The following is a 13638-nucleotide window of genomic DNA, read 5'->3' as shown; positions in this document are numbered from 1 at the left end:
AGGACCGCCCGGCCCTTTCCTCCCCGGTGCTCTGCTTGCTTCCTCTGGGGCGCGGTGGGACCGGACGGCGCCCTCCTCAGCGGCCTCTCTCTCTTCTGTCCTGTCTCACAGCCTCGTCCGTGCCCTTCCCTCCTCCGGGGTCCTCCTCCCTGTCCTGTCCGGGCCCCGGCGCAGCTTCCTCTCCCCGAAGCCCCCGGCCGGCCTTGGGTTCGGGGTCTGACAGCGGCACGCCTGTCGCCTTGCTGCCGCCCTTCCTCAGCGACCAGGCCCAGCACGTGCGCGCCCTGGGGACCTTCCACCTCTTCTGCCAGGCCACAGGTAAGCGAGGCACCGGGCTGGGTGGGGGCGGGCAGTGCCGGCCCAGAGCCCCTCCTGCCGACGGGGGGGTAGCGGCTTCTTTGAGGGCCAGTGTTTCCTGCCAGGGGCTTCATGGCCATGGATTCGGTCGCGAGTGCTCACCTCTGCCTCCGAGCCTCCAGGCCACCCAGAGGCGGGCTGGGCTGGGCCCGGAGACCTCGGTTAGTTGCTCAGCCGTTCGCAGACTGTGTGCGCGCTGACTGTTCAGGGGTGGGTCTCTGTGGCATCTGAGAAATTCGCTCCAGAGCCTGCAGAAGGGACGTTGTGACTCGGTGGTGATGTTGACACAGGACAGCTTGAGAGCCTGGTGGCCCAGGAGGTGTTGGGAGGGGCCACTGCACAGCTGTGGTCTGGCCAAGCCACTGGCCAGGGCCCCTTCCTCCGTGCCCAGAGCGGACGACTAGAGCACAGGAGGACAAGCACAGGTGGTTTCTGTTGGAGATTTTAAACTGCAAGAAGCCACTCGGGCTGTGGCGCCGGCTCTCTGGGCTGTGGCGTGCCCCGTGGGGGCCGCGGGCTGCCTGTGTGGCTGCAGGGGAAGTGCCCTGTGCGTGGCACGCTGTGGAGAAACCTCTGGGATCAGGTCTGTGTGGTCCTGGGTCGCCTGCTCCATGCCTGGCCTTGGTTTGTGCTGGGCCCCCCGTGGCTCCGGGGCCTGGCGATGTCCCTTGGGCCTACCCAGGCAGGACGTCGACCCTGTCGCAGGGAGAGCGTGTGGTCATACAACCCGCAGGGGCAGGCGGGCCGTGGGTCCGGGAGTCCAACACTCTCACGTGTGGCTTCTCAGGCACCCGTTCGCAGGTGGGCGCGGGCAGCGGTGCTGCCCCTGTGAGTGGGGGACGGAGACCACCGTCAGCCAGAGCAGGAACCACGCCGGGCTTCAACAGGGACCCAGCACGGACCATGAGTGGCGGCGCTGTGGGCGCCAGCAGGACGCACCTCTGCCGGGGGCCGAGGATGGGGACCGGGGCTGGCGGCCTTGTGGCCCGGGGCTGAAGGGGGCAGCATGGAGGGGCAGCACTCAGGGTGGACTGAGCGGAGGGCCCATGGCCCCCGCCCTCCGCCCATGCTCCTCAATTCCCAGGAACACTGGCCCATCTAGAACCTCCCATTGTTCCAGTGCGGCCCCACCTGAGGCCGGGAGGTGGCGCAGGAAGGACCGGTCTTTCCCAAGGAGCCGAATGTGCCGTTCCACCCAAGGCAGGCCCCAGTGCCGTGGCCTGAGGGAGGGCCACCCCGCCGTGCAGCGGTGACTGAGGAGTGGGCACTGGCGGGGAGTGGCCACATCCCCGTGCCCCCACCCACCCTCCAGAGCCCTCACCTGAGCGCTCAGCAGGCAAAGCCAGGAGGCGGCCCTCGGGTTGGCCCCAGCCAACGTGGAGGCGCTCGCGTCCACGCCAGGAGACCACTGTTGCCGCAGCAGCCCAGCAGGCGGAGGCCCCCCGCAGTCCTCGCCCCGAGGCCAGCCTGCCAGGCTCACTCACTACAGGTGGACATCTGGGTTTCTCTTCCCGAAGCCCTGGCCATGAGCCAGGGCTGGCCCACCGTGCAAGTGCTGGTCCAAGTATATGGTGTTCTAAAGGACAGCGTCTTGGGAGTCACAGATGGTACCACAGGTTAAGGCCTTTTCAAGCTGCCGCTCTGGCCGCAGGCTCAGGGCCACAGGGCTGTCCCTATTAAACCACTTCACAGAGCCTGGGGCCATGACCCGACCCAGGCCAGGTGGCCGGCTTGTGACAGGCGTGGCTTGTCACCCAGTGATTTTCAGGGCTTCTGTGCTCACCCTGTTCCCTCGGCTCCTGATCTGCCCCGCGGGTGTGCGCGCGTGTCCGGGTGTGTACGCCACACCCCGGTGTTTCTTCTCACGGCTCGAGGTGGGCTGTGGGTTGTGCTCAGCGGCTGCGCCTCCGTCCCCAGCCCGAGCATGTGGAGGGGGGAGTCCGGATTCCAGGACCGCCCAAGCTGCTGCCTGCCCCGTGGTGAGCCGTGGGCGTGCGTCCGCAGTCGGGAAGAGGGGTCCTGGGCCGGGGGAATGCAAGTCGGCGTGTGGCCGTGTTCCAGACTTTTCGAGAATGATGACACCGTGCCCCTCGTGGCAGGTGTCGGGACAGTCGTCCAGAGCTGTGTTAGGGCGCGTACAGACGGACACAGGGACGGAGCGAGGGACTCGTATGTGTCCGTGTTCCTGCGCGTGCAGACCACACCTCTGCGCCCACAGGCCAGAGCTCCGAGCTCTCCTTCCCAAGGAAAGCCGAGCTGTGTGCCCCAGGGGCCCCCACACCCGACGGGACTGTGCTTCCCGCTCATTTACACTGCGTCACCTCTAAAGCTAAGAACGGAACCACTGTACTATAGGTGACGGTTGGCTGTTCAAGGTTTTGATAGCCTTGTATGTTTTAACCGTGACGTTGGACACCGGAGTCCCTGCAGCCCCTGGGCACCGCGGGGGCCACGGAAGGTGCGCGGCCGAAATGTCCTGTGAGCGCCCGCGGTGGCCGTTGGTGCTGGCGTGATTCAGGGCGGGGGCTCGAGAAAGGCCAAGGCTGGCCTGTGGGGGTAGCCGACTCGCGAGCGGGTCGTTTCCCAGGAGGGCTGAAACCCCTCCATGGATGGGCAAGGCTGATCGGTCTCTTTGCTGGGGTCCCGATCCTCAGCGGGTTTCGCAGGGCGCTTTTGCCAAAGCCGGGTCTCCCTTCTGCTGGGCTCGTCCTCATGTGCGGTCGTTGGTCCCAAGCACCTGACACCCCATGAGGCTGTGCACCCGAGCCGGCGACCCCCGCCCTTCCCCCCCCAACAATGGGGTCTGGAAAGCGCATTTAGCCACACGCGCCTCCAGGAATTAGGACCTGCATGTTCTGGGTTCACTGTTCAGCTGACCACAGGGCACCAGCTGCTTCGAGGAGGAAGGCTGACAGAACTGGGGCGGTGAAGGGCCCCCCACCCCGGCAGAGTCCCGACTTCTGTGCAGTTGTGAACCGGGCCATGCCGGGCTGTCCGGCCCCCGGAGGCCCGGTGTGAGCACCGCCCCCAGGTGCAGCCAGGAGCTGGTGGGAGGCCACGGGGGTAGGCTGGCCCCAGGGTCAGGGTAGACCACAGGCATGGGGATGCCAAGTGGGGACACCGGTCACAAATGTGGCCCAAGAACTGGGAGTGGACCCCATCACACTCCCCTCCAACTTAGGGCTCTCAGGCCCCGCTTCCAAAATCGGGTGTCCTCCCTGGGTGAAGAGCCACTGCTCTGAGGGGCTCTGGTTTTCTCACGCAGGCTGGGCTGGGGGGCAGGCTGGAGCCAATGGCCCCTGCACCTCATGGACCCCGGGGTAGGTACTGGAACCTGAGGCCAGGGGAACCATCCTAGGACCCAGAAGAGATGCCGCATGCCCAGGGCATGAAGGCGTGGCCCTGCGGGGTTGCATGAGGCCCCCGGGGTCGGGGGGTATGGCCTGCTGTCTGGGCCTGAGGGTGGGGTGCGGGCCCTGCTGACGGTTTAACAGTCCCTTTGCCTCCTTGTGTTCCCTGCATTCGGAAGGAGCTGCAGAGCTTTAAGCAGAGTAAGTAAAACGAAAGCACCCCTTTAACGTTTTTAAAGCTTTCTTGGGGCTAAGCGCGCGCTTGAAGATTTAATGACAAAGCTTTTCAGGACCGAGTGGCACGTAGTCTGTGCTCAGCGCAGGCCCCGCAGTGTGGTCAGCCGAGCGCGTCGCTCCTTCCGGTCCTGGCTCAGGGTGAGGAATCGGCGCCAGCTCAGGCCCCCAGTTCTTTGTCCAAGTTGGCCGTGAGGACCTTCCGGAAGCTCCTGTGGACGCATCTGGTGGCTCCAGCCCTGGGCGGGTCTCCGCGCACAGCATCACGGGGCAGTCGGGGGCGAGCGGAGCCCGGGCTCTTGGGAACGGACACAGGCCGCCTCACTTCCCGATCACGGTGCCTCATGAGAATCCCTGTCCAGACCTGCACCCGCTGCCAGGCGGGCCGGCGGGCGGGGCCCAGCAGCCACGGCAGGGGCGCCGGCACGGGCGTGCCACGGGTGCTACACATCTGGAGTCCTCGACGGAGGACAGAACGCTGTGGGAAAACACGTTACAGCGAGGGACTGAAGTCCCGGGAAGCCCACACAGAAAGCGAGAGAAGCCACTGTGTCCCTGCGGCCGACGTGGCCAGACAGCTGCTGTGTGAACCACTTCTGAGCAAAGCCTTCCAGAATTTCCTTGACGGCCTTGGCACGTTTCTTTCCTCGAAGTGCCTTGTTCTCACGGCAAAACCAGTATTTGCTGTTGTGGGTCTGGGATTCTGGGAAAGCGCCAAGAGCGGGATCGCGGCTCCTCGCTGTCCGCCACCTACAGGCAGCTGCCCCCAGCGCGACGGCTAGTGGAGGCCTTTCCTCCGGCGTCTACACATGTCTGTGTACACGTGGACACACACTGATGCTTAAACATCTCCTGTGACACGACGGCATTTCCCTGGGTTACAGCCTCAAACGTGACTCACAAATGACAACACAGCTGGCCGTCACATCAGGTCTCTGACTCCTGGTTGTTCATCTCCAACTTCTTACGGACACAGCTCTGCGGTCCTGGCCCGTCCGCGCTCTCGCCCTGGCCTCGGGGCTCATTCCTGGGACTGTGTGGTCCGCGTCTGACTTTCCCTCGGGAGGAAGGCTCTCTGGACATGCTGAACGCGGTGCCTCACGGACGAGAGACCAGAGCGGGGTGGGGCCATGCCAGCAACGCAGGCATCCCGGGAAGGCCGTCCTGGAGTTCCTCCTCCTCAAGCGGCCGTGGCCAACACCGCCCCAACCCGCTCCCGTGTCGCGGCTTTGTGTCCTGCGAGCGGCCGCTGGGCAGCAGGTTCCTGCCGGGCTCGGGGAACTACGGCCACAGACGGCGACCCTCCTCGGCCCGGCGTCCTCCACGACACCGCGGCTTATGTCGTCCCCAGCCTGGAGGAGCGGCTGGGTAGACTCCTGCTTCACGGAATGGATCCCCAGGCAGGACCGGATCTGGGTTGGCACCCAGCGCGGCTGCTGGTGCCACCACGCCCGGCACAAGTGTGGGGGAGAGCAGAGAGGGGCCTTCAGTCTCGCTCGGCCCCCCGGCGCCCATCCTGCCCCCCGGGTTGGCTGGACCCCCCCCCTTCAGTGCTGGGGAGAGCAGGGGTGGCCCCACAGAGGCAGAGCCTTTGGTCACAGGTGGTGGCGGCAGGGCCCGGTCAGATGTGTCCGTGTCCGCAGGTCCCGCAGACATTCACTTCATCTGGGAGAAGAACGGCCGCGAGCTGGAAACGTGCGTCCCCACGCAGACCCACGCGCTGCTCGACGGCAGGACCCATGCGCTCAGCTGGCTGCGGGACGCCGTGGGCGCGAGCGCCGAGTACCACTGCTCCGTCGTCTCCTCTGCCGGCAACAGGACCTCCCGCGTGCGGGTCACCGTCATGAGACACGGTGAGTGGTGTCCCTCCGCGTCCACACCCCCAAGTCACACACCCACCCCGCGCACACACCCGCCAGGTTGCACTGCAGGTTTCCATTGGGCGGTGCTGGGAAGGCCGCGTTCTGAGAGCCCCGAAGGCCCCAGCTCTGGCTTCGCACGGAGAGGACCGGGCGGGGTGCACGGGGCTGGCCCGAAAGGTCTCCCCTGCCCCGCGGAGGTTTGCCCCAGTCTCCGCGGGCTCTGCACGTGGCCTTCCCGGACCCCCGTCCGCATGGTCCACACTCACGCCACAGTGTCTCCAGGCCTGGCCAGGCCCAGGGCACCGGGAAACCTGCCCTTTCCTTTCCTCCGAGAGACCCTGCTCCACTTCATGTCCTGGGCTCTTTCTGGAACTCTCCTGCCACATGTGGGACCGCCTGGCATGGTGCGGGGCAAGGAGGGGCCCCGGGGCCACATGCTGCTTCCAGCCAGCCTTGGAGGCCGAGCATCTCGGAGAGGCTGTGCCTGCTTCCCTGCTACCGGCCTAGGGCTCAGCGTTCCCAGGTCTGCTCTGTCCCCACCGGCACCTCCGCTTCCAGCTTCCAGGTTCTGTGCTCCCCCTCCTGTTTCCGGTCCGTCCTCAACAGTTTCCATCGATGCTTAGGAGATGCTGGAAAGGCCCCCATCCTTCTGGTGAGAGTTTGGGGAGAGAAAACTGCAAACTTCTGCCCCGCCCAGAACCTGGTCCTCCCATTTCTGTCAAGTAGCCCCCGCCCCGCCACCGTCAGGGCAGGCAAACTCCTCATGTGAGCCTGACTCACAAGCCACGAGGTGTCCCGTAGAAAGCACGAGAACGGCCCTGGCGGCACAGTCGGGAGGGCCCCCACGGTGGTCCTGCTCCCCCCACCCCTGCCCCGCGGTCACCCAGCGCACCGGCGTGGGAGCAGCAGGCCCTAACACCGATCGCGGGCAGGTGTACCTGCCGCACACACGCCACGGGGGGCAAGGACGCCGGCCAGGACAGCCCGGTCTCTGCCTGGCTGCCGAGCCTGCTGTGTCTCCTGAAGCTGCGGAGCCTGGAGAATGCAGCGCTCCTGCAGGGTGGGAGCCGGACGTCCTCCAGACCCCCTTGGGGTGAAGAACCCCAAACACACCTCTGCAGCACTGGCCCCAGCCCTGCCCAGTTCTGCTCACGGAAGAAGCTCTACTTTGTATCTCGGGGCGCAGGTCCCTGGCACCCGTTTCTGAAACTAGCGACAGGGTTGCGGTCTGGTAACTGCGGTGCCTGGGCTCGTGCCGCCCCGACAGCGCCGCGCGGAACTGGCTTCCGAACCCTCAGTTCAAGCTGCCGCGGCAGCCACGCGGAGCAGGTAGCAGCGGAGCATGCCAGGGCGCCGGCCTGCTGAGCCGCGGACTCCCCGGCCTCCCCGGCACCAGCCCCAAGACGGGGGGCACTAGCCCGTCTCTTGCCTGTGTAGCAAATTCAAGTGAGTTGAGGATAGGGCCAGTGTGACCGTGGGGACCAGCCGCTCCCGGGGCCGGTGGCCTGAGGAAGCCCCCACAGCCAGGAAGGCAGGCTTGGAGGCTCGAACGCCTCGCCCGAAACCTGGCCGTCGGACGGCCTCAGCGGACAGACGGACCCAGGCGCCACCAGGGCCAAGAGGCTGACACCCGGTCCCGCCCACCCCTTGTCTTGCAGAGGCGACCCACCAGGAGCAGTGGACCAGAGAGCTGGCCGCCTGGAGGGCTGTGGCCGGGGAGCATGACCGCGTGATGCGGAGCTGGAGGAAGGCGTGGGTACGTGGCCGCGCGGACAGCGGGCAGGGGCCGGCAGGGCGGGCCCGCAGAGCCATTCTGCCTTCAGGAACCTTCGGGCTCTGAACTCTAGGCAAATCCCCGGGGAGCGTCAGCACAGTGAGGAGAGGAGGGCCTCTCGTGGAGACTACAGATGGGGGGCACGTGTGGCGGCAGGGCCACAGGCTCTCGCTGAGCCCGCAGGGAGTCCCGTCCAGGCACCCACGGGCGGCAGGACAGGCAGCCCCCAGGCCCGGGAGTCGGCCGGGCAGGTGCCCCAGAGCTCCCCGGCAGGCTTCCACCGTCCTGGCCGCTGTGGCCACCTACAGCCTCTCCTTGCTGCCGACACGGGCTCAGGGTCTCTGACCGATGCATTCGAGCTCAGCTTGCACAGGACACCCTCCCCGAAGGCCACCTCCTGCGTCTTGGGGGGAGGTCTCTGTTCTGCCAGGAATTCAAAGGAGCCTGCATTGTTCTTTCAGGAAAGCTGTGACAAGGACAACTTATAGACCTCAGCTGAGGCGCTGCCCCCTCCCAAGCCGCCCCCGGAGAGGCCCCACGACCGTGAGCAGTCACCTGGCCTGCCAAGACAGGGTTCACCTCAACCGCCAAGACAGCAGCCAAAACTTTAAAGACTTAGTTGCTCGCAGGGGACATGAGAGCCGACCTGGCGGACACGGGACACCAGGACCGTTAAGCTACAGATTCGATGCCCGACAGCGGCGTGCGTGATGGCTCCTCTCCCAGAAACGCCGCTGCTGTGCTCCCCGGCTGTTCCTCCCGCCCACGCGACAGCTCCGTCCCCAGCCTGCCGCTGCTCCCACCTTCACTGAGCTCCCACGTGCCAGGGACAGGCCCAGCGAGACCAATGGAAGCAACTGGCCGGACACCTCGAGTGACAGGAGGTACCCCCCTCTCCCCCCAGGAGCTCCAGGCTCTAAGGGCTCCATGGGCTTCGGCACGCGGCTCCAAGTGTGCTCTGTGTGTGCCCTGAGCTGGCGTGCCCCATGCCGGAGCCACGGCGGAGCCTCTGCTGACGGGGCTACACCCTCTGCGGGACCCAAAGGCCTGACGCTGCGCAGCCCAGACCCCGGTCACCTTCTCCTAATGAAATGACGGTAACCCGCAGCCAGCCCACCCTCCCAGAACCTCCCTGCAACCCCCGCACACGGACAGCCTGTGTCCGGACCCCCCTTCCCCGATTCGGAGGCTGAGGACCTCTGAGAGCGCGTCTGTCTCCCCCGGCTTGCAGCGGGGTCGCCCGCCCGCCCCGGCCTCCGGGCCCGCACGCAGGGTGCCGTCCACTCAGCAGGGGGTGCGCGCGTCCGGGCTCCCACGGGACGGGCTCAGAGGCCTGGGCCCTTCCAGGGGCAGCTCTCCGCGGCCGGGAGACTCGCCCCGGGTCTGGATGTGGGGGAGTGCCTCCCGCCAAGACCGCAATGAGACGCGTGCCCCCAGCCTAGCGCAGTGGGGGTGGGGGTCTGGTGGGACCTGAGCTTAGGAGGCGGGGTTGTCTGCACTGTTGAGAAAATAAACAGGAATAAATGCAGTGAGCGGAGCATGTGCTTGGGAGGCGTGGCCCCGAGGGCACAGGCCGGTGTGTCCCCAGCAGCTGCAGCCTCTGCCACCAGAGGGACGCTGTGGCCAGGCCAACCCCCGTAGCAAGTCCCCCGAGAAGCACCAGGCGGTGCCAACACGGCACTCGCACCGCCCCGCTGGGCTCCACGTGCTCCCCTGGGCCCTGCTGCCAGTTCAAAACGTCCTGCTCTCCTTGTAGATGAACTTGAGGACTTTCCTGCCGTCGCTCTCAGACCTCCCGTGGGGCACGGGGCACCTGCAGACGCAGGAAGGCACGAGAGCCCTGCCTTGGGGGAGAAGCTGCGGCGTCACGCGCTCCCGCAGGCCACTCGCCTCAGACTAAACATGCCCGGCGCCACCAAGGTCCCCTAACAGTGCGCTCAAGGCCAACGAGCCCCGCGGCTCGCCCCATGCGCACTGGGCGGCAAAGCTCCGTCCCGTCATGACACCGGGACGCGTGGGGCTGAGGCAGCAGCCCTCCCGGCAAGCCTCTTCCCCTTAAACGCCGTGCCTGAGGGGCCGCCCCCGGACTCAGGACGTGCCCACGAGCCTAAGACGGCGGGCGGATCAATCATTGCTCTTTATTCAAAATAAATAAACCCTCTTACCTACAGCAAAATATGAAAGCAAACTTCTATCCCACTGGCCTCCAAGACAGAAACCACATTCAGAATACATTCGTTTACAAAAAGAAAACATCTGCAGATCAGCAAAACAAATCCCGAAACTTCAATATACATTGCTTCTTTGAAAAATAAAAGCAAAAAGGAATAATTCATATCAAAAAGTCACAGGTTAGACAAGTGATTTTCCTCGAGGCTCATTTTAGCAGACCCTCTAAATACCCCCCATCTTCCAGTCAAAAAGCCAGGTCCCGAGAGAGCCGCCCCCAAGCCCACACCCGGCCCGCGACGCCACCCCGCCCCCCACGGACACAGTTCAGCTCTTCTGCGGGCGTTGGGGGGGTTCTTCACAGCAGAGAACTCGGGGCGCCACACCTTCCAGCCGCTCCCAGATTCCGTAGCTCAGACCCAAAGCTGCCTCTCGGGGCTCCCGGGCAAGGCTCCCCTAGCACGCCCGGGGGTCCAGAGGCCCGGGACATGCCTCCTGGATTCACCTCCCAACTCAAAAGCCACACAGCACAGCAGGTCTGCGGAAACCTGAGAAGAAAGGGGACCCCCGAGTCTCTCATGCCCCCCTTCCTTACCGCAGGCAACACACACAACAACGCGCTACAAACTCAGGTTCAGCATCTGCGAGGTTGAAGCCTCCAGCTCCAGCGCGCAGCGACGGTACGCCTCCAGGTGTCTCCTCCAGACTTCCACTACAGACGACAAAGGGGCACAGCTGAGGGACACCCAGGGACAGCTGGGGCCGTCTCTGCTGTCCGGGGGTGGGGGGGCGACTGCCCAGGGGGCTCAGGTCCCTACAGGAGCCTAGAGAGGACCTCTCCCCTCACCCCCGCTGTTAGTGTCTGAGAGCCTCCTGCCAAGGACCCCACGGGGCTCAAGGCCACGCTCTGCAGGCGCCATGTGACCTGAGGTCTGAGCCCAGCTGGGACCGACCCGGCCTTATGCTGCCACCTGTCAGTCCAGGGGGACGCGGAGCCCGAGGATGCACAGTCCCCCCGCCCCGCCCAGCACTCACTGTAGTGCGGCTCTTCTCTCCCGGCCACGGGAGCCGGGGGGCCGTCCTGCGCCGAGCCGCCGGGAGCCGGGGGGCCGGGCTCCCCAGCCAGCTCCTGGCGCACGCTCTCCAGCATGGTCTTGTACGCCTGCCGGGCGGCCATCGTCAGCTCAACCATCCTGTGGAACTGGTCCTGGGGCAGAAGGGAGCGCGTGGATGACAGCCCTGACCCCAGAGGACACGGGTCTCCGCCTGCCGGGCAGCAGGGGTGAAGCGGGGAACCCCCAGCAAGGGTGCTGCCTGCCAGCGGCAAGCACAGAGCTGCCTCCGAGTGGCCCTGCAGTGCCCTGCGGGGGACACTGCATGCGCGCCCACGGCTCCCGGCCCGGCCCCAAACTCACCTGGGCCCCGTCGTAGCTGAAGATGCCCACAGCGCTGACGGGCACGGCCTTGTTCAGACTGCGCCCCAGCGCTTTGCGGTTGAGCGCAAACACGAACGGGATGCTCTGCTCGCAGGCGTAGTCGATGATGGTGTGCAGCGTGTCGTCCAGCCCGCCTGGTCAGGGACAGGGCAGCGACCGGGAGACGCGTCACACGCAGCCTGGCGCGGTCCTGGCCACAAAGGGATTCCACCTCCACAGGGCAACAGCCCCGTGGGCCGCACTCGCAACCAGGACAAGGCTGCACCCCCCATCCCGCAGGCGCAGTGTTCCTCCCAGCCGGGGGACGCGCTCTCGGAAGAGACGCATAGACGCGTCCTCCGCCAAGGAAACACCTGGCCTTACGTGGGACACGGGAAGGGAGGTCTTCGCCTTCTAGCAGGGTCCCCGCTCCGGACCCCAGCATGGGGGTACACAGAACACCCGGCAAAGCTCAGACGCCGGCTGGGGCCGGGCCTCCCATCTCCGTGTCAGGTGCCCCCAAGTCTCAGGGACACAAGCTCCAACCAGAGGGTCCGCGCTGCCGCCGCCCACGCACTCTCCCCACGCGCCTTTCGTGTGCTGGAGGCTCCCAGGACGCAACGCAGGGAAGCACAGCCGTGTTGCCTAGTCCTTTACGGCCATGACCCAGAACTGCCATCCCCAGCCAGAGCAGAGGGGGCCGGGGCAGGGGGGGACGCCCCTCCCCCCCCCCCCCCCCCCCCCCCCCCGTGCACCCACCAGCAGGTGCCCCACAAGCCGCTGCGGACTCCACCTCCGGCCCCTCCCCTCCCTGGAGGCCCAGCCCGGGGAGGGAACCAAGCTCCCGCGGGACCCCAGTTCCTTGGCCGACCCTCCTGGCAGCCAGCCCCTGCCTCTGGGCCGCTCCGAAGGTCACCTTTGTTTACATAACACCTCTGGGGAGTTATCAGGACTATCCCAAGGTGTGAGCCAAAAACCAAGCACAAAAACCCAGCAGGAAGAACTCTTACTTCGGTCATGGACGGTCATGGACCGGCTTCACGGGCGTTTGCTGCAAAGGACGGGACGGCTCCAGGGAATAATCCAGACCCGCACTGTGCCCCAGGCCCCCGGCTAACTGCCTGGGAGCAGGAGCTCCTGGGTGCCCACAGAGATGGGACCCTGGGGCACGGAAAGGTCACCGAGTACACTACAGGCCAGGCCCCCCGCGGCAGACTCCCCACCCTCCACCACCCGCCCTGCAGGGTCCAGGCGTGGGGGGCGGGGGGAGGTGCAGGAGAGGCACGCTGAGAAGGGCTAAGGGGGGCTGTGTGTGTGGGTGACGTGCCGCCACACGGGGGGCCCAGCAGTCCGAGTCTTACCACAAGAGAGGGGTGTGTGTGTGTGTGTGTGCGCGCGTGCACAAGTCGCGCAGGCACGCGGAGCAGCAAGGACCTGTAGGGACAGGCGTGCAGATCACCGCACACGGACCAGACCCCTCGCCCGGCACAGAAGATGCACAGAGCGGCTTCAAGGCGCGCGGAAACACAACACAACAGCGACAGGAAGGCACCTGTGCCCTCCGCCACACTCATCCCGAGGACAGCAGACCAATTCTGTGTCAACCCAAAACCCTGAAACACTCTTCCTACAATGGGGATTTTCTCTGAAGAATAAAGGAGATGGCGAGGCCCACATATCCGGGTCCGAGAGCACACGTGCGGGTGCAGAGCGGGCGCCCCGGCCGTGACCCGGCGGCACGGAGCGCGGGTACCCCAGCAGAGGGAGCGCTGGGAGGCGGCGGGGAGAGGGCCAAAGATCCCGCTGAGAAGAATACAGTCTAGCGACACAAACAAAAACAGAAACCAGAAAAACCAGTATTTAAAAACCTAATAATAGGCTTAGAGCATTAAGGTGGACGATGGCATGAAATCTAAATAAAATGAAAACACCAAAACAAAAAGCCTCAGTATAACAACAACACCCAAAATCCCTGCCCGGCCAAAAAACGTTTAAAAAACAGGCAAAAGACAAACCAAAGTAACATTCACCACTCTCGCCCAGAGGGCTGACTTACTATATAAAAAGGCCCAGGTCACTACTGAAAAGATCAGCAAACCCAAAACACAAACGGGGAAAGAACATAAACCATGAATTCACTGAAACCCCCAAGCTCTTCAACAAGAAAGCAGCTACTCACCGTCTCCCCCCAGACAAATGGGGGCCCAACGTCCACGGCCCCCGGAGCCGAGCCACTGGGGGTGCAGCGGCGGCCTCGGGCAAGCAGCGGTGTGACCCACAGGACCCGCGGCCGCACCGGGTGGCGGGGCCCAGAGACGCTCCCACAAGTAGGAAGGACAGCAAGCTCGGGGAGTCCTTGTTCTCAGCTGGAGATGCCCGGAAAGACCCAGGGGCTGTCCATGCCGTGGGTACTCCCAGCTGGGCCCCCAGACCCACAGCTACACGCTCGGGGCCCACAGCGCCGGACGCCAGGTCTC

General features: G+C 65.4%; 2 protein-coding genes across 6 annotated transcripts in view; one reads left to right on the top strand and one right to left on the bottom strand.

Annotated features, from left to right (window-relative positions):
- The window catches only part of SEMA4D (semaphorin 4D), a 34863-nt gene extending 25251 nt beyond the window's left edge, over nt 1–9612 (top strand). Inside the window, exons 15-18 of one of the 5 annotated variants that reach the window (XM_032308572.1) lie at nt 112–318; nt 5585–5794; nt 7462–7559; nt 8039–9612. In XM_032308572.1, coding sequence (XP_032164463.1) covers nt 112–318; nt 5585–5794; nt 7462–7559; nt 8039–8065 — 542 coding nt within the window. In that variant the 3' untranslated portion in view covers nt 8066–9612. Of the gene's footprint in view, nt 1–111; nt 941–1398; nt 1411–5584; nt 7173–7461; nt 7560–8038 lie in introns of those variants that run through there. The other 4 variants (XR_004277606.1, XM_032308568.1, XR_004277605.1 and 1 more) reach the window with 4 other exon arrangements.
- Nucleotides 9613–9703: 91 nt separating this feature from the next.
- SECISBP2 (SECIS binding protein 2) overlaps nt 9704–13638 on the bottom strand; it is a 44743-nt gene continuing 40808 nt past the window's right edge. The window contains exons 15-17 of the mRNA XM_032308573.1: nt 11162–11316; nt 10782–10953; nt 9704–10458 (exon numbers count right to left, since the gene is read on the bottom strand). Of these exons, the coding sequence (XP_032164464.1) occupies nt 10367–10458; nt 10782–10953; nt 11162–11316 (419 nt within the window). The 3' untranslated portion in view covers nt 9704–10366. The remainder of the gene's footprint in view (nt 10459–10781; nt 10954–11161; nt 11317–13638) is intronic.

This window comes from Mustela erminea, chromosome 12, assembly GCF_009829155.1.
Source record: "Mustela erminea isolate mMusErm1 chromosome 12, mMusErm1.Pri, whole genome shotgun sequence".
Taxonomy (NCBI): Eukaryota; Metazoa; Chordata; class Mammalia; order Carnivora; family Mustelidae; genus Mustela; species Mustela erminea.
The sequence above is the reverse complement of the archived record's forward strand: the minus strand, read 5'-3'. Positions and strand labels throughout refer to the sequence as shown.